The sequence below is a fragment of the Drosophila mojavensis genome, unplaced genomic scaffold, assembly GCF_018153725.1.
Source record: "Drosophila mojavensis isolate 15081-1352.22 unplaced genomic scaffold, ASM1815372v1 contig_277, whole genome shotgun sequence".
In the NCBI taxonomy this organism is placed as follows: domain Eukaryota; kingdom Metazoa; phylum Arthropoda; class Insecta; order Diptera; family Drosophilidae; genus Drosophila; species Drosophila mojavensis.
The window spans coordinates 1,218,261-1,238,368 of NW_025318822.1; the positions used below are offsets into that span (position 1 = coordinate 1,218,261).

Sequence of the window (20,108 nt, forward strand, 5' to 3'; positions counted from 1 at the left end):
AGGGAATAGAAATATATGTAGATCGAAATCTAATTAATCTATTAATCAATATAATTAATTTTATAAATACTCAAAATTATTATTTAAAAAATATCTTACGATAATGAATGCAATAAAAACAAAATTAATTGCTTTTTTTTTATAAAATCCTTTTCCCCAAATGTCTGCTGTATTATCCACCATAAAAACAAAAACATTTAAAGTTTAACGCTTGGCAAACCCACATGCTGTTGTTTTGTGCATTAAAATTAAACTCTTTTCTCAGAAAATTAAACTTAAATACTTATACAAAAATCCCATCATAAAACGCAAAGCAGCTTTTTAAACTGACTCGGCTACACACGCACACGCCATCTAGCGAGAATATTCAATACTAGCTGCACATCATTGAATATCTTGTAGCATACTTTCAGGCATGTTGAAATGCATACGATTTGATTAAATTTTTTATTGTTTTAAAATCTATACATATTGTCATATTTTACACAAATAAAAAGTTTCTCAATGTACAATAATAATATTATTTTAAAAATGGCAAATAAAATTGCTGATAGTGACAATTTGGTGTGATGCCATCTGCTGTATGTCTTAGAGTTTTATTGCACGCGAATCAATAAAATAAAAACTACATACGTCTCGATGAACTAATCTACAATATTTGGTTCTATTATACTTGGCCAATACGTCGCGTGCCTTGCACATGCACTGCGCAATGGCAACCGTACAAAGACTGTTCACATTCTCATACTTGACTTTAAATACTACTACGAAACGAAACTTAAGAGCTAGAAAATGTAATATCCAATGTACAGACACCCAATTTGATCTACGATATACCTAAAAAGGGTGTGAGCTATGCCCCTTGAAATGGGTCTCTTCACAGTAGACGTGTACAGGCTATAAACCTAACTAACGATTGCCGCATTCGCATTTGGTGATCGTGATATTAAGGCAAAAAAATAAAAGCATCAACTGTAATCCTTTCTCTACTCCAACTTGGCCGCCAGCTTAGCCTGTGCCGCCAGCTTGGCCTGTGCCGCCTGCTTGGCCTCCTTCTTGTAGTTGTGCACATAGAAGGAGCTGAACATGTAGGTGAAGAGGCCGGCATTGAAGGTCAGTAGGGCTGCAATCGATTTGGGGAAGTTGCAGTTTGGCTGGAACTGGATCTGAAGCGTGTGCACAAAGATGATGAGGAATTGTACCTGGTAAGCGGGGGAAAAGAAAATGGTTAATAAAAAATATATACTTATTCAAAGCTAGAAGCTTACTATCTGGAGGATGGTGATGTACTTCTTCCACCACAGATACTTCTGCACTTTGGGTCCCATGGCCGAGAGCAGATAATAGGCATACATGATGATGTGGATGAAGGAGTTGATGAAGCCCAGCAAGGTGCCGTGGCCCCCGGCAAAGTACTTGACGCCGATGAAGGCGCAGACAGGCATCAGGGTGTGATGGTACAGATGGAGGAACGAGATCTGACGATCCTTCTTGCGCAGCACAAAGAACACCGTGTCCAGCAGCTCCGTGATCTTGGCAATGTAGTACAGCCAAACAGCACGCGCCATCTAAATAGAAACCGAGGATTTAGTCTATGTCAACTAACTAAACAGCTCGATAAAAGCTTACTCTCATGGAGATGGGATCCGTGGCATAGGTGACGGGCTGGCACCTGAAGTTGTAGTGACCGCCCCAGCCGCCCTTGTAGCCCTCGTAGAAGAGCACCCAGCTGAGCAGCACCTGGACCGCATTGTAGATGAGCAGCGTGTTCTTCAGCTCGAACGGCTTGCGATCGCGCATATAGCGCGGTCCGGCATACAGGCAGAAGTACAGGTAAGCGCCGAGAATCATGAACAGCGGTCCAGGTGCATTCGAGAGGAACCAGCTCTGTAAATAAAAAAATATAATTATATATACATATATATATTAAAACGTTCATCTCATCCAACTAACAACTTTTACAGACCTTTGTGCGCAGATCCTCGTGCTCCACGAAGAAGTTGACCATCTTGTCAACAATAGTTTGTGTCTCGTTCAGTCTGACCGACATATTGCCAACTGCAAGTACGATATGGGAAACGCAAATATCATCAGACAATTCTGCTTAGGATTAGCTAACTTATGCAAATACCGAGTGCTGTAATATTAGCACCTAAACTGTCTTTGAATCTATTTGATAAACTGATATACAGCGGACTAGCACGTTAATCATAAAGGTATACAAAAGTCTGACAGCCAAGGCGAAGCCGCGCCCTCGCTTAGCCCATGCGGCGCTATTAATGGGATGTTTACTATAAATAAGCATCATAGAAATATCATCAATTCATATACATTTTTATGATATATAAATATGTGTTTACTGCACTTGAGTGCACATTTTCTAGCTAATAAACGTACGTGTAAATTAGGCAAAACGTAGCCAAGTTCAATTCATATACATTTTTATGATATATAAATATGTGTTTACTGCACTTGAGTGCACATTTTCTAGCTAATAAACGTACGTGTAAATTAGGCAAAACGTAGCCAAGTTTTGTGGCATTAACCTTACTTGATTTATGCTTAATCAGTCCCTTTTATTTCATTTTTTTTTTAAATACACTTTACACTCTACGCCTGTCTCAGCATTATAAATGAATTCTGTTTTCCCATACAATGAAAATGTTTAAAAGCTTTTTTGTGGTTGTGGGTAAAGACTAAAGTTACACGCTGCCGGGAATGCAAGCTGCACAAAACCAAAGAAACATTTAAGAATACAGAGCGATACTCGGCAGAGCGACGAGCCAATACCCTGGCTATATACTATATCTATAATACTATAATACTCCTATAATAGTATTGCTGTTGTTGAAGATAACTTATGGAGATTTGATGGCATGACTTACGCCGCGAGCCATTCAACCCTTTTGTCATAACTACTGGGTATATACACATAAGTTCATGTATAGAGCTCGAAACTGGTTTGCAGTCGTATGCCAAATTATCATTGTTGCCGCTGGACGTCGATTTTTATTATCATCTAGTTTTTGTGTGAGCTGGGGATATTCCAGAAAAGCCAGCGAATCGTGGCAGAAGCTGCCGTCAGGAGCAGGATAGTTCAAGGACAGACAAGCTCGAGGCATTGTTCCCAGCGTGAGTGAGAGACAGATAGAGAAAGAGAGAGACGGATGGGGAAACCAGTTAGTGGCACATCTATATGTGGCAGAAGGGGCACGATAATTATAAGCTAGCTAGATGCAAGATAAGAGCTCAAACAGGTCCTTTGTCTCGCTGACTCAACTGCTTTGATTGCCTGCAGTTTTGCACGCACTGCGGTTAGCGGCCAGCCTGGCAATTTGCGGTGGCAGAGCTGCAATCGGGCAACCAAAATTGAGCTTACCACAGCCTTGAACTGTTTACTCATTTTGGTTTTGGTTTTTTTTTTTTTGTTCTTTGGAGTCGCACTTTGCATACCATGCCATGGCGCAATAGCTGCACACACACTCAACAATTGCCATGTATTTTGGGTAAACAGCAGCTATGACAAGTCTTTATTATATTTGCTGAGAAATTATCATGCTGATGCCTGCTGCCTGGTGCCTGATGCATGGGGCTGCCGCCGTTTGCCGTTCTAATTACGCGGCACGCTCATTTGCCGCCTGCAACTCGGCTCTTGACACTCGGCAGGCGATTCATGCAAATCTGCCCGTCATTCTGCACTAACTGAAACGTATCAGACCGTGGCCCAATCGAAACGAGTTGGCCCCCATTTTTGTGGCCAGTCATCGTTTGTTTGGCAAGCCGCGAGAACTTTGTTTTCGTACGCTCTCAGCCCGACCCGACACGTGCATTGTGTCTGCATTTCGCCTGCTGCCACAATGGCGTTTGGTCTTCCATCGGATATCGACAGAATTAAGCAGCCTATATCGAATCTAATTTTCTGCGCTGCAAGCACCTCGCGACAGCCCCACAGTTCAAATCATGTTTGGCAAGAGTTAATCGATAATCAGTTAAGTGTTGCGAAAATACCCATTCATAAGAGTGCACGCCCCTATGTATTTAAAGCTGTCGACTTTTTGAACAGTGTGAAATATGTGTGCTATCATAGGCAAACCGGAATACGGATTAAACATTGTCTTCAAGCTATTTTTATGCTTCTACATTAAAAACAGGCGTGGCTGTTGTCACATTTGATCTTTAGCTCATTTCACTGAATAATAAAGAATAAATAAGATGAACTGAAATGAAGGAAATAACTGAAGAAATGAATACATAAAAAATAAAACATTATTTAAACCTTGGTGTTAACTGTTCTAAATAAAAGTTAATCATTCGTAAACTGTGCTTTAATCAATTTACATATTATCTCCATTATGTTAAATACGTTCATGTTTTCTGTTCACATTTCACGGCTGCCAATTAGGGTAAATGAGAATCTTTACTTGGACAGTAGGATGATAAAATAAGGTAGGCAATTAGTAGGATATAAATATACTAATTATTTCATTATCCATAAATACGTATTACTTATGTTAATTCAGTTATCAAAATAAATCATTTGGTATTTGCCAAACTTGTTTTATCTAAAATCTTTAAAAAAAAAGAGTAAAGTAGTCTTTTTATTGTAATTGCACATCTCTACGATGGAGTTTATTGTTTTCTAGAAAATTAGCAAATTTTTCCATATAGATATAGCAGCTTCTATAGTGAGATACAGAATAACTTTATTTCTCCTATAACAAAAGTGCTATGCTGACTGAAGGCGTATCTTTAACAAATATTTAATAAAAATGGAGAAAGAGAGAGAGAGAGACCTTGGCTCGAATGACATATGGATATAGAATAGATTGGTGAAGAGAGCGCTATCCAGATGATAAGCAGTTCAGATATTTGTTTCACTCAAAGCCTAGTATTTACTCGATAAATTGCCTTAATAGGTATTGATATTTCAGACAGTTTGAAGATATATGTTAAAAAAATGATTGCACAATAAAACCGAGAATGCTAAATCTCATTTATTGCCAAAAGCTTCCAGGCGTTACCATTTTGCACATGCAAAGCTGGCTGTTTTCGGGAGTGGACCTGTCTAGTCTTGCCTTTCAGCTCTTTAAAGGCATCGTCTAAGCTATCATCATTGTATAAATCAAGTCTAAACCTGTCCACATACAGGTACATATGTGTGTATACATACATATTTACTGCACACATTTGTCGGTAAATATACAAACTGATGGCTCATTCTAGGCAAACACCTCCGAGAACTTATGCTGTAAATTTTGCATATTTATTTATTTAGCTATTAATTTCCTAAACCTGAGCAACGTTCACATGCAAATTAGTTTCCATGTATGTATGTGTGTGCGTGTGTGCGTGTGTACGTGTGTGTTTGTGTGTTTGTGTGTCTTTGTGCGGCATTCCCGAATGCTTAAACGCCTCAAAATAGTTAAAGCTGCTGCTTTGCATATGAATTCTATAATTTGCTCATCCCGATCATTTTCGAAAGGTGGTGCCGAGAGTACATGCGCTAGCCCGCCCACCACACGATGCTCTATAAATATTTGCAGGTGCTTTGCATAATGTTGCAAACAAGGCACGGCAAGGTGATCGCGGCCTAGAGATTGGTCCGTCAATTAGCGTGGCTATTGCCTAATCTTGAAAATGTAAGTAAATAGGAATTTTGTTCGATACCAAACTGCTCGTGCTCGCTACTGTTGCTGCTGCTGCTGACGTCATCAGCGCCGTTTCTTATTATGCGATAACCAGCCGGGCTTGATACCGAGCGATAAATTCTAGACACGCATTCGCACAAAAGAACCAAACCTATATTAATATTCTGATTTTTTCCTCGTTTTCTCGGACTTTTATGTACACTCAAAGCGTGCTTCCAGCTTTGGAAGTGGCGCACATGTCATATGGCTTTCAGCCATTCAGCTCTGATGGCGGCCCAATGCTCAGACCATTCAATTGATAAGAGGCCGAGGCGAAGGCTGCATAGCTGTTACATGCGTCGCTCTCTATTGATACGAAAACTCGTCAAGTCATTGGGAGCTGATTTCTTGAATAACATTAACAATAACAACATTGAGTATGTGTGAGCGGAAGATACCCAGTATTACGGGGCCAGTAATTAGCACTTAGTGGAAGTCTTATATAGTAAATAATTTATTTATATGTTAAGTAAGCTGATTATGAGGTCGAAAGACGCATAGGATCGTTGACTAGACAGAGAAGATATCAGAGATGCTGCTATACACTGAATACCCATGCAACCAATACGCTCTGCTTACCATTTGTACAGGGTACAACACAACAATCAACAAAATGAACAAGTGCAACGCATAAAATTAATCAGCAGACACAATGTCAGTGTCGGCTCCAGCAACATATGAAACGATCAAGAGGCCAGCCAAAGATTGGTGCTGTTGCTGTTGCTGCTGCTGTTGCTGCTGCTGTTGCTGCTATGGGCAACAGCAGCAACATCAACAGCCGCACCAGCAATGGCAACGCACTAAAAATCGACCACAAGGTCGTACATTTTCGAGGAAACAAAACATAATCGAGACTAACTGATCGGCGTATATGTCTCCCCTTGATGATGTGTGGCCAATGGCCGTTTGCCAATGATAGCTCCATCGTTAAGATCTCCCTCTAACCATTATCATTGATATGTCTATTATTTACAGCATCGTTTTGAGCCATATTGGCCAGCCGCAGCCCACAAAGAGAATCCAAATTTATTGACAACGCTCTATGCAAATTTTTGACGTCTTATTGAAACTTGATTTTTATTGCATTTACTATATAGATTAGTTTAGTTTTTTCTCTTTTTCTCTTTTTTTATTGTAGCGCGCTGACGTCGCCTTGAACTAGTGCGTATACGTTGACTAAAACTAGTATAATAAATAATAATGAATTAAACAAATACCAACATATCTTTCACTCATATATCAGTCCATAAACGATGTCAAGTGTTAACACTTCCGTGTGGGGTTAAGCAAATGCAACAATCTAATCCCTTTTTTTTTTTTAGCCAAGTAAATATGTGTAGACTACGTGCGCTCTAAATGGTATTTATAATGAGCAGGAAAAATTTCCTAATAGATGCAAGGTCTCGCAGCTGTTCAGTCAGCGCTTAAATATGTTATTTATTCATGTTTCACTAAGTGCCTTAAATGGCTAATTCAATAGAACGAAGATTTTATTGTCGCCGGCTAAGGCAATATAATTTGGCTTTTATTTATTTGACTAAATTTTACAGCTACCCATCGTCTCTCCAAAACTGAAATTTATGCAAGTAAACTGACGAAATTTCCTCCAATCGACTGACGACATTGAGTTCTCACTTCCGCCTTCCAGTCTGATTTTATTACAGCTAGTTTGAAGCCCATATCGTAAAGCTGTCAATCGAACGATCGGCTACAAATCCAGTTTTTACAATACATTTTACAGAATATATTTCAGAATAATTTATGTATGTTCCTATCAAAATCTGATTATCAATGACAAATCTTGAATATATTTTTTGTACAGAAAATTAGCTTAATTATTAACCCACTGATCTACATAAGTCGCAATTGACGAAAATCTGTTGAAATTCCTCAACTCATAATAGATATCTCTAATCTTTGGCCTGCCAAATTTTTATTATATTTTGTTGTTGATTTATCTTAGCTCCCTGGCTTTGTGCTTTACTGTAATTAGAAGCAATTTGTTAATAATGTTTGTCACCTTCAAAATGAATTAAAATGTTAATTTGCATTCATTATTTATAAAGTGTGCCCCGTTAAATACAAATATTTTATGCCTGATTTTCAACCTATTAAAACTTCAAAACGTCACGTTTGATAAAAAAAAAAAAAAAGACAATAATTATAGAATATTATTAATTTTGAATTATTGCTTAAAATTTTAAAAACTTTCTATTCGCAATAATATATTACGCGTTTCATTAATATCCAATCAATTAACATTATGGACATTGCGCACTCTCAACAAGTTCAGAGTTCGTTGCCTCAGTCTTTCGTTTAATATTGGCTAGTTGTAAATTTGCATAAGTTAACAGTAAATAGCTGTTAATTGCGACACAACTAAAGGCAAACATCTAGAACCTACAACCTACAATCAATTATCGCACCGGCACTCAAACAGCAGAGATGTGCCTAAGGCAAGTATCAAAATAAAACACAATTATTAGATGCTCCAAAGGGACTGCGAATGCAAAGGCAATTCGCAGCCATAATCAAAAGGTGGCTTTAATGAACAGTCATCTATCTGCTGGCGACATCATCATCGTCATCAACTCTTATTAATATTATTGTTTAATATTATTGCAATGGCAGTTGGCAGTTGGGGCTTTGCAGTTGCATTTTGACAAATCATTTGCTCAATACCAAGGGTGTAGCGATTGACCGAGTCATGCGCAGTACGTAGCTAAATCAAAGGGGGTGGGGGGTAATGTCAATATATAAATAAATATATATTAATATATGCTTTAGACATTAGCCAAACTTCTGGCCTCCAATATTTGGCGCTGTCATCGTTGCCGTGACGTTCTGCCCAGCCAGCTTCCCTTGCTCTCTTTGGGTGTTTCACCTTGCCATTATTGTCAAAATGTTGAGCGACGACCGTGGCCACTTAGGCAAATGAAGTCAAATTTGAAAATCAGCCGGGTACAATAAAAAAAATAAATTGAGAAACTCAAACATAGTTGAAATGCAGATGATTTCTGCGCGAAGGTGTGACCGACCACGCATGTGACCCCAATTGGACGCAAAATTAAAAATACTATGTCACAGAGTCGGAGCCAGAGCCAGAGCCAGAGCCAGAGTCGGAGCCAGATGTCACCAAAAAGACCACAAGCTACACATAAGAAACTGTGTCGCCCAGCGCTGTACTTGGCCAACGTGCGAACGGATGTGCAGCACAAATCTTAGCTGTTAGCTATTTGTTTTCGTTTTCGGTTTCTCTAGCTCCCTCTCCCTCTCTTTCTCTCTTTCTGGGAGTCTTTCTCTCTGTCTCTCCCTCTCTGCTTGATAGTAAGATAATTTAACTAGCCCGGCAGGCAGGCGGTCGTGCTGTTTGCGCCAAGACAACAGCTATAAAATCATAAATAAATAAATTGCGCGCATGCGTTACCAACGCGACGTCAGCGCTGAAGCTGAAGCTGAAACTGAAGGGCACTCGGCCGATTTTACAAATGTGAGAAATTGGTTACAGTCCGGCCAAAAAGTTTCGATTTCATATGGGGGTACAGACAAGACATTCACGCATTTATTTGCGTACTGAGTAAACAGTGTATCTTGCCTTTTAGCACTTGGTGGCCGCTTTTTCACAAACCTCGACCAGATTGCTCCCAAAAGAAAGATATATACCTACATATATACATATTTTGTCGCTTTTCACGATGATATAATGAATGAAATGAAATTGGCATCTGCCCAAATTATGTGTGGTATGTATTTACAGCATTAACATCAAGTTGTTACTGTTGCGTGGTTGCATCGAGTAAGTCAACAATCGACGATCGACGATTAACGATCATCTGCCGCAGCTCATTTCGGTTGATCAATCACCGTAAAGAAAAAGAAAATCATTTACATATCAGTGATTGACTTCAGTGATTGACTCGGCTGCAGCTCACGACTCGGGCCCCAAGCCTGACCACCTCTACTCCTCTACGACATATGTATTACAACTAAAACTTTAGTTCATGTTGTAATCTGGTTTCGGAGATGCCCAAGCTGTGTTATTTTTGTTGTTTCTCTTTTGTATACAATACATTTTCAGGGGAGCTCGAAATTGGTCCACAAACACGCGCGACTCTTTCGCAATGAACCAAAGAAAACAAAACTGGCTCAGTTTTGAAACATTGTTGATATGAAATTTCGATTTAAACGCATCTCGTATTCATATTAAATTCATATTTTTTAAAAATTCATATAAATATTTTAGGTTTTTCTTTGTAAGTTCTGCACTTGCCTTTTGCTGTATTCGGATTATTAATATTATATACTATATATATGTATATCGATTTATATATAGTGGCACGACACTGCACACGGCACTATTTGAGAGCACAGAGAATCCTTAAGCGCGCGTTTCGTTATCCTCGCACAATATTATATAAATTTGTTATATCTATTCTAAATTCTATGGAACACGCGGCGCTTCACAACAACAGCAGCAATATGAGGGATATTAGTTTTGCCAGTGGGGCCAACTTCACGCTTTTGCGCTTACTTTGCGGTTAAAGCGCCGGCAACAAACTAAGCGACATCCGGACGCGACAAGCCGTCTTCTATGCGCCGCTGCAAACACAGACACACAGACACAGGTGCACACACACAACAGACTCGATCGATCGGACACGAGACGAGGGCCGAAGCCGATCGCCGATCTGTACCAGCTCGTTAATTTAGCCACAAGAATGTATGTGGCGACCGCGTCAGTTCTGTATAAGCGAACAGGTAATCATTCGTGTGTATGTGTGTGTGTGTGTATGATTGTATAATAGCTCATGTGTGTGTGTGTCTTTGGTTATGCTATTGGCATTGCATGTTTTTGAGGGCATGTGTTCTAGGATTTTATAATATTAATCGATCGGACCCTAAGCTGCACACAGTATTATAAGGTAATTATCGATCGGTGATTAGCGTTAAGTATATGCATATACATAAGTTATTATTAGAAAGCAATAATTTCTATCTATTGTTGTCGAACGTTGTAATTATCAACGCCTTCAATGAGTCTGTTTTTTTGTTTTTTTCGTATAATTTTATTGCAATTTTACTGGCGTTTGACTGATTGAGTATGGCATAACTTTGTCATATATCTTCGCTGACAAAGTAGCAGCAGCCAGCTTCCGAGCCCTACTCTTGGGCTGGAGTCGAGTGGACCAGGCAGCGCCCACAGGCAACGCTAAGTGTGCAAATTATTGTGCAATTTAATGGCACCAAGAGGCCACAACCACAAGACCAAGCCAAGCCGACTGCGACTAGGTGAAACCGCAGACAAGGCAATCCAAAACTTCCAGTGGCCACTTGCAACTTTAAGCAACGTCATCAATAAGCTGGGCCACGGTGTCATTATGTAGGCGCTGGCATGAATATGACTGCGACGCGAAGTGCTCAGGCCCTGCCCATTAGAAGGCACCACACTAGAAACAAAGAGAAGTCCACAATGGCTGGCATTTGCCACCAGCCAAAGAGCCAGCCCCACAATGCGGCGCATGCTGCAATTCGGCACTTGCCGGAGTTGCCTTGGAACCCGTTGGTGTTAATAACTCAGAGAGCTCATAGCGGCTGCTGATTGATGTGATGTGTCGACTTCATAAATAAGAATTTGAATGCATTACTTTTAATTTCGATTTCATTAACGATTCATTCATAGATTTTTGAGCAGCGCCCAAATCGGATTTTGGTTACGTTTCAGCTTCCGCAATTTTGAAGGTGAAGCCCAAGTTAATTATGCCAGGCGCGTGTGTGTTGTTTTGCTCGTAAGTGTGTATGTGCTTGCCCAGCTCAGAGAACAATATTATTTTTTTGGATAGGTAGGAGGGGGGGATTCGTTGGCGTCGTACATGCGTTTCATTTCAATTACCAAACAGCTGCTAGTCACACTTTTGTCGTCAATGTGCGCATAATACCATATAGAGGTGAACGAATTTTGACGCGTGCCTCAGCTGCTTAATCTGTGCGCCTAAGTTTAAAGTGTGCCGCTAGTAGCATCACTATAATAATATCATATAAGCCTGATTGAATCATCTGAACTGGTCTATGGCAACTCGATTTGGTTTAAAATCGAAAATCGCTTACAGCATTTGCATATGTTGTGCTCTTATCGAGCATCAATTAAATCAGTTTTCAACTCAATGTCACACGTTGGAAACAAAAGACTTAAGACACAAACTTGTGTACAAGCTACCATGTGTGAGTGTGTGTTTTTTTTTTTTTTTGTGTGTGCGTTTGTGTTTTTTGTACCCCGCTATAACGACTCATACGATTAGTGAGTTTTTTTAGTTTATTTAAATAAATACACACACATACACACATGTGTATACACCCATATATCTTATAGCATCTTTACAAAACATAGAATCGGACAAAAATTGGCAGTCCGCAAGCTGCCAAGCTCGAAGCAGCTCCGAGGCGTTTTCTTTTTACTGCTCTGTCCGTCTATTATACGCTTTTAATGTTTTTGAACTTGAACCATAACTTGACTTCTTTCCCATTTGATAATATGAGCTCACTAATTGAGATTACATTAAAAATCTATTTATGAGCCATATTAAATGGCGGGATTCAGTGGAGTGAAAAAAAAAAAATAATTGAGAAAAAAGCAACTCGCAATTGTCACGCTGATTAGAAGTCACACACACACACACGGACTTGCAACGACTTTGGGGTCTATTCAGCCTTGACCATAACACTTATACGCCAAAAACCTTGAAAGACTCAAGTTGATTACCGTTGCCTCTGACTGTCTGTATTATTGATTTAGACGCATGAAATCGGCTGAAGAAAACCCATTAATAAAATCATAAAATCAATAAAATTCAGAGGGTCTTGAACTCCATGCACAGATACCGACATTGAACTACGCATTGAAGATCTATGCAGCTTCCGAGTTGCTCAGAAAGCATATTTAATATAAAAAACAATCAGAATTAAATACAACGAATATGCAATGCCCTGACTGAGTAAAAGGCCATAAAAGATAGAAGGAAAACATTTGGAGAAAATTTATATGATTTAATTGAAAATTGATATGCATGGGTGCCTAGACCTGCTAATTGAGTTACTAATAGACCTCCTAATGGATTTGGTAATCAAAAACATCTAAAGTCATCTTGATTCAAATTTCATCCCATTCACATTTTCAAGCTACACGCATTCAGCATGCCTAAGTCTTGATGCCCAATGCTAGGTCTATATAATGATCCCATTTGATTGTCGCATTAAATATAATGAACAAAATTATAGCTCACGCGTATCACGTACAACTTAATTGAAAGTGAAAGCCCAAAATTTTTGCCAATTGCCATGTGGTAAGCGCTGTTCGACTTACATCATGGACCAGCACGAGATTTACAATACAATAGTGAGCTATAACTATTATATGTAGTTATAAGAGACCGAGAACAAGTTCACCCTTCGCCGCAGGCGATGTCCCAGATAAGATCATACACGACTCTAAGTTTAGCCTCATGTTTGACCTGTATGTAAAACCGAAAAGAAATACCTAAACGCCAAAACGAAAATGTTTTATGCATTTATAAAGCTAATCGTTTGCAAAAATTTTAATCGGATGAAATAACTGTAATTTGTAAACAAATCTCATATATGTATATGAATAAGCTTTCAGCATCAATTTTCTCTATTTCTCTTGAATAATTTATACTGAACTTGAAATGTAAAAGAAATACAAACTAAGTTCTTTGATACATAAGTAGCTGTTACTAAGACATTAATAATTGCATAATTAAGAATGGTGTTTTAAAAAAAATTATATATATATGTATATATGCTTAATGATCTATCATATTGTCAAGAAAGACGAGAAACTTGAAGTAGAACCAAAAAGAGCTGAATAATAATAACAGACTGGCAAGTCAGATCTAACGCAGTCGATCGAGTCGATCCGGCGGGTCAAAGTCAACTCTTGAGCCAAATTTTTGCCAGTCATTAGCAAGCAGCGCGTTGCCCTCGATGTCTAACCCAAGACCAAAACAAACAAACCGCCAGTATATGAACTAAACTAGTAACCCGGTCGCACTTGCAGCCAAAGATTTCGATATGACGAAGCTGGAAGGTGCGCATTAAACTGAAGTAATGAAGAGCATCAATTAAGAACATCAGCATTAGATGAGGAAACTCGTCTACGTTCTGGCCCGTTGCGATTTCACGTGAGCCAATATGTTTGCCAACACATCAGGGCCTACTTCACCTTGAGAGCCTAAGCGACTTCAGTTAGAAGCAAAACCGAACAAAGCAAACCAGCTTTTAGTCAAAACTCTTTTAATGCATGCAGAACGCAATATTTCCATTCGAGTTATACTGACAATAGATGATAGAATGGCATGGAATAGAATCTAATCAGACACATTGATAATAAATAAGCAACGCCTTTTATAACAATGTTTATTATTTTATATTTTGATTCACGGAAATACTATTGCTTCAAATATGATTTTTTTTTTTTAATTTCTGGATTTGAAGGCTTAAAGTTAAGTTGCTAGCTTGGCCTTATATACTTTATAATATTTATACCCTTGACCGCAACGCATGTTTAAATGCTTTCTTAAATTTTCTTTGCGATATCTCCAAAAGAAAAAAGAAAAGTAAAATATCAAATTACAGCATTATCAGCAATGTGTACGAAATATTCAAAGATTATCGTATAATTCTAAATAAAAATATGTAAAAGATAAATTTTATAAATAATTATATTAAGCTACTGCAGATTTCATTCGATTATAATAAATGTGGTTTTCCTAAGTATTTAATAACGTAAGTTTAGCAATCACCATTCCGGAAATAGATTATACTTCATCCATCATGAATGTTGGCTTTTTGTATGAATCCAATTAACAAAGAACAAATGCGTACCGAACGCTAAAATGGTTGCATTGTCAAACGGCGCTACGTCTCTCAGTTTTGGTGCCTGTATGTGCAGATGGTTTGTTTTCTCGGGAGTGCGCGTGTATGATTGTATGTGACGATTGTAGTTTTTGTAGTTGCTAGATTCTTTAGAATGTTATAGGCTCGATTGGCACGGTGCATTCGCCGACTGTGACACGATACATAGCCATTTCCGAGATGCCATGGTAATGCACAAAGGCTGCCGCTATTACGAGCACATGGAAAATTTGATGTGACTGAAACTGTTAAAGGAAATTCATTCGTGAAACTATCAATTAATATATATGAAACAAAATAGAAGAGAAAGCACACATACCCAAATATCAAACTTGCCGGGGAACCAGCGCTCAGGGACGCGAAGAGCATATAATAATGCACCCAGTATATAAAGCAAGCCTGAAATCAAGCAAAGAATTGAGTAAACACATTAAAAAGTTACCATTTCTATCACTTACCCATTAGTATAAGCCAGCCAAGACTAGCGCGGCTAATTTGGCTAAGCCAGCCCTCCATGATGCTATAGTGAATGGCCGGAATGACGCCAGACAGCCCAAAACTCATGAATACTCCAGCACGTAGCGGACGCAAAGCGGGCTCCGAAAACTTATCCCACAGCGAGACAATGATAGACAGGCAGCCGAGCACACAAACCACAGACAAGTATATCACCTTTGGCTGGTAGTGACAATAAAAGCCATAGTAAAGCCACGGTACAAAGGAGCCCATTATGAGTAACGCAATTCCACAATAGTCCAGTCTTAAAATAGAAATTAAATTTCAATTAATAAATATTAATAGATAAGGGAATGGGTCTGGGGCTTACTTGGAAAACAGTCTTCCAATCTCTACAGAATGGCAACTTAATGTATGAAAAGCGAACGAGAATCCCAAGCAAATAATGGCGCCCATAAAGAATGTGCCGAATACCAATTTTTCTTGAAATTGTATCTCAACCGTGGGACGAGACACAAAGTAGAGTGCGACGCCAATGAAAGCAATGCAACCAAGCAGATGTGTCCAGATGTTGCCAGTCTCTGTGTGGACGCGGAATATTGATTTGAAGCATGCGCGGAACGAGGGTAATGGCGGACGGTGACCGCGATGCAGGAAATCATTGTCCTGCAACCATTTGGGCAAGTTCCTGTAGTGGCAAACCTTCCAGCTGGCTTCCCAGACCTGCGAACAAGCAAAATGTTTATGAGCATCACGAAATTGCATTGCAAATTATATTTATATAATTGATTTATACTTATTCAACCAATAAGACTGAAATAAATGAGAACAATTTGTTAACAAAAATATTAGTATATTTATTTAAAAATTAGGTGAGCTTGCGTTAGTTCGATGTGTAGATACATGATGATTTAAATATACATTTTAAATGAAATGAAACAATAAACAGCCAGTTTTTATTTGCTTTAGCCTTCAGCTTACCTTGCGCACAAACTCTTCGGCCTGCTCGGCGGCATTGTGTGCCAGCGCACCCAGATCGATCTCATCTGAGAGTACACCTGCCTTTAAGACTTCGGTCATCTAAAAAATAAATGAATGTGATTAAGTTCTAACACAATCGGAAACTGATTAAAAGCCTTAAAATTAAATACATTTAGCAATTCGACTAACATTGATTTCGCTTGATTTTAATTGATTTGAGTCTTCATAGGGTTCTTGCTCAATTGATTCAGATTCCTGAGTTCCGCTAACGTTAATGACAGCATCAAATTCAGCCCGCGACTGTGCCATTTGGCAACCAATAAAATTTGATTCGAAATAATGAATAGAATATAATTTGCACAAAAAGGCAAGTTTGTACTTTGACGCGCTTCTCGCTCGCCTACTGTTTTTTAAATATTGTGAACAAACTTAAAGCGGAACCAGAGAAAGGCGAACGAGGGACGCGATAAGATAAGAGTGAGCAAAATTGATAGATGAACGCAAAATTCTTATCTGCGTCATATTTGTTTTAGTATAGCTTTTTTACGTTTCTGTTTTTAGCTTTTTTGTACCTTGTCGGCAACGAGCGCCCAAATCTAGTGCTCGTAGCCCAATGCGCACCTGAACCCGCAAAGCGTGCAGACAGCAATAAGTTATAAATATATATATTTGTTAACTGTATATACAGGTGTGGGTGGGTGTTTTATCGAAGAGAACTCACAGGTGGCTGCCTGGCGAGTTCAACGATATGATAAGCTCGGTCGCGGCACTCAAAGTGCGAGCAATCGATTGCAATACGAATGCTCAAATACATACATATATGTATATTGTTATATATTATATATATTTTGCATAGGCAACAGTGGCCACTGGGTCAGACGGAGATAACGGAGCGCGTGCTGGGGCAATTTAGTCTTGCATACAGCTGATTGTGGCTGTGACATTAAACTTACCTCGGCCTCTATCAGCTGAGTGTCCTCTGGCGTCGAGGGCAGCGGGCAACCGGCATCATCTTCTTCAACGAGCTCATCGTCATCCTCGAGCAAATCTAGATCAAGGCCACTGGGACTGAGAGAATCCTGTGGTCCCCAGCCACGTCGTTTGCGCAGTATCATTGACACCTGTTCAAAAATATCCTCATCCACATCATCGGCAGCGGGGCTCTGCGCCACAGGTGTATTCGTCATCTCTGCCGACGAGGCCAAGCCAGAATCCTGATCGTTGCCGCTGGGATTGATGCTGTTGCTGGCCGTCTCCTTATCGCTGCCAGTGCTAATGCGCTCCAGCAGATTTGTAGAGGATTCCATCACAATTGTCTTAGCCTCTAAACGAATGAGCTGAAGGAAAAACAAAAAAATATACAAATATAGGTATTATTAAAATTTAAGACAAACTTTTAAATGGAAAATTTTTTTTTTTTTAGAAATTCGTATACACAGAACACACACATCTAAAATTTACAATAACACTCTAAATCGAGAGTTGAAGAATCATCAACACAACAACAAAATTTACATCTTACAAATATCACCGTAATTCGACCTTTGTTCCGCATTTAATTAGTCTCATCCGTGAATATGTATGTATGTATGTATATATACCAGTGCATGTGTGTATTTACCTGTATTATTGTTAGTTGAACATTTAGTTGGGGCAGGCAGGAAAGAGGTGTGAGATGTGGCGAAAGCAACAAATTACTAGAGCTATACTGCTGTAAGCTGTAGCGCTTAGGTGGCAATTAAAATATTTAAACCTTTATATAAGACCCTCAACAATTTTCGTCGCCAAACGCGTCAGGTGGGCAAAGAAAATTTTAGGATGAATAGAATCACCATTACTGGCTTGGAATGTATCCACTTTTGTTAACGTCATTTAATTAATATTCATATTAATATTCAGAATATTTCATCTTATATGCATATTTTCAAGGTTTTTGTGTGGATACTGGATATTTTTATCACGTTAAGGGAAACTTCGTCGACTTCAAACCTGAGCTCTGTCTTAATACTTAAGCGTATTGATAGAGTAACGTTTATGTGTTTTTTATCAACTTACCTTTTTCCTTACTATCAAATATGATGGGCTACTCCGTGGGGGAAACGATCCGTATGGAGTGCAAACGGAAAGTTTTATTAAAAAATTAGGCCAATTTGCGTTTTCCTCCTTCTACAATATATAAAGAGTGTGGCCATACATCAGTATCTGGTGCAGCTTATTTAGTTCGACTTCAACTTATCGATGGTCGGTCGATATCTACTAAGCCTTTTCCATTCTGAACTAAATTTGTTTTATACATCTTATACCCTTTTAATATTATGAGCACAACTTGAACTTGTAAGCAAATAATATGTATTTAATATTAAATAACTTCACCGCATTGCCTTCCAGTGCTGGAAAGTCTAATGAATGTTTTTCGGTATTTTCCACGTTCCAGTTTGCGGCCCTACTCAGCTCAAATAAAAACAAAGTGGCTAAAAATAAGATATACTACATAACAAATCGTACTTCCTAACTTATGTGATAATCTTGTAAAATATGATAGCGTCAAATAAAGTCATCAAACACATATGTAATTTACTCTTTGTTAATTTATCGATTGTTATTTAATATGCTAATTGTTAATCGAACAGCTGTTACCAACAACCAAAACAAACATTAAAATTTCCGCCATTTCAAAGAGAGTTCCCGCTCTTTTACTATTTTCGATACGGATCGTGATCGGTCGGAGGCGTGTTAGTTCGGGAAATCTGTCTTACTGTACAACAGCTGCATTTCCTCATTTTTGCAATTTCACGAATAGCTTCGTTTGAAGATCTGCATATAGACTTACTTATAGAATACATATATTTTTAACGCACAGATTCTAGTTTGGCAGCGATGATGGCCACAGCAAAAGGAAGCGCATCCAATGGCCGAAAGTACGCTGAGGGCACGCAGCCTTTCACAGTGCTAATTGAGGGAAATATTGGCAGCGGCAAGACGACTTTCTTGAACCACTTTCAGAAATATGACAAGGACGTCTGCCTGATCACAGAGCCCGTTGAGAAGTGGCGTAATGTGAACGGTGTTAATTTGCTTGAAAAAATGTACAAAGATCCACAGAAATGGGCCATGCCCTTTCAGTCATACGTCACACTAACGATGCTTCAAGCCCACACGGCAGCCACTGACAAAAAATTGAAAATCATCGAACGCTCCATTTTCAGTTCACGGTAGTCCGAAAATGATGAACTCTAATTTGAATTCCAACTAACTTTATTTTATTGTGGCAGGTATTGTTTTGTTGAGAATATGTACCGCAATGGATCCCTGGAGCTTGGCATGTACAATACGCTGCAGGAATGGTACAAATTCATTGCCGAGTCGATACACGTGCAAGCTGATCTGATTATTTATTTGCGCACTTCGCCTGAGGTAGCATACGAACGCATACGACAGCGTGCACGCTCCGAGGAGAGCTGCGTACCCCTTAAGTATTTACAAGAATTGCACGAGCTGCACGAGGATTGGCTAATACACCAGCGTCGTCCACAACAGTGCAAGGTTAATTAAAGACGAATTTATTCGCGTGGTCATAAGAGTTGCTAAATGGCTTCTGTTTTTCTAGGTCCTTGTGCTGAATGCGGATCTTAATCTAGAGAACATAGGCAGCGAATATCAGCGCTCTGAGACGAGCATTTTTGACGCAATCTCTGGTGCGCAACAGAACCAGCCTGCAGCTGTGCTCGTGTCGCCCAGCAAACGCCAAAGGTTATCCAGTTAACGAAATGGTTTAACACGAGTTGGCTAATGACTCCATTTTAATTTGTTAGACTGCGATAAGTTAAATGCTAGTAAATGGAATCGTAGCTGAAATTCGCCAATTCTTTTAACGTAGAACGTAACTTTCCTATTTCACATTTATTTGTAATTCCAATATACATACATATGTACGTTTCAATGTGTGTGTGTGCACGCAGAAGATAGTTTAATTTGTAATTCAATTTATGACGCCTGCAAACCTGCTTCGCTATACAAATATATATCAACTGTATGTTTTATAAAACTAAACTCTAG

At 39.0% G+C, this 20,108-nt stretch overlaps 3 protein-coding genes across 9 annotated transcripts; 1 reads left to right on the top strand and 2 right to left on the bottom strand.

The window, feature by feature from the left end:
• Window positions 1-580: 580 nt before the first annotated feature.
• Window positions 581-10,248, bottom strand: LOC6574030 (elongation of very long chain fatty acids protein AAEL008004). Its single transcript, XM_002000052.4, has 5 exons — window positions 9,958-10,248; window positions 1,967-2,058; window positions 1,630-1,887; window positions 1,269-1,568; window positions 581-1,202 (listed from the first exon to the last, which is right to left on the bottom strand). Exons 2-5 carry the CDS (start codon window positions 2,048-2,050, stop codon window positions 987-989), a joined length of 858 nt encoding a protein of 285 aa, XP_002000088.2. The 5' UTR covers window positions 2,051-2,058; window positions 9,958-10,248; the 3' UTR covers window positions 581-986.
• Window positions 10,249-14,404: 4,156 nt separating this feature from the next.
• On the bottom strand, window positions 14,405-18,296 carry LOC6574031 (adiponectin receptor protein). Of its 5 annotated transcripts, none has more exons than XM_015167234.3 (7): window positions 18,108-18,296; window positions 17,006-17,389; window positions 16,053-16,151; window positions 15,442-15,794; window positions 15,074-15,375; window positions 14,935-15,014; window positions 14,405-14,860 (listed from the first exon to the last, which is right to left on the bottom strand). In XM_015167234.3, the coding sequence occupies exons 2-7, from the start codon at window positions 17,357-17,359 to the stop codon at window positions 14,726-14,728; spliced, it is 1,323 nt and encodes a 440-aa protein (XP_015022720.1). In that variant the 5' UTR covers window positions 17,360-17,389; window positions 18,108-18,296; the 3' UTR covers window positions 14,405-14,725. The 5 variants fall into 5 exon arrangements, with proteins under 5 accessions (XP_015022720.1, XP_043864180.1, XP_043864179.1 ...); XM_044008245.1 differs by lacking the exon at window positions 18,108-18,296 and adding an exon at window positions 17,674-17,788; XM_044008244.1 differs by lacking the exon at window positions 18,108-18,296 and adding an exon at window positions 17,447-17,467.
• A 187-nt stretch (window positions 18,297-18,483) lies between these two features.
• LOC6574032 (deoxynucleoside kinase) lies at window positions 18,484-20,102 on the top strand. Of its 3 annotated transcripts, none has more exons than XM_002000054.4 (4): window positions 18,484-18,621; window positions 18,913-19,264; window positions 19,325-19,595; window positions 19,660-20,102. In XM_002000054.4, exons 1-4 carry the CDS (start codon window positions 18,588-18,590, stop codon window positions 19,813-19,815), a joined length of 813 nt encoding a protein of 270 aa, XP_002000090.2. In that variant the 5' UTR covers window positions 18,484-18,587; the 3' UTR covers window positions 19,816-20,102. The 3 variants fall into 3 exon arrangements, with proteins under 3 accessions (XP_002000090.2, XP_043864182.1, XP_032589625.1); XM_044008247.1 differs by lacking the exon at window positions 18,484-18,621 and adding an exon at window positions 18,715-18,809; XM_032733734.2 differs by lacking the exon at window positions 18,484-18,621 and adding an exon at window positions 18,716-18,784.
• The last annotated feature ends 6 nt before the right edge of the window (window positions 20,103-20,108 follow it).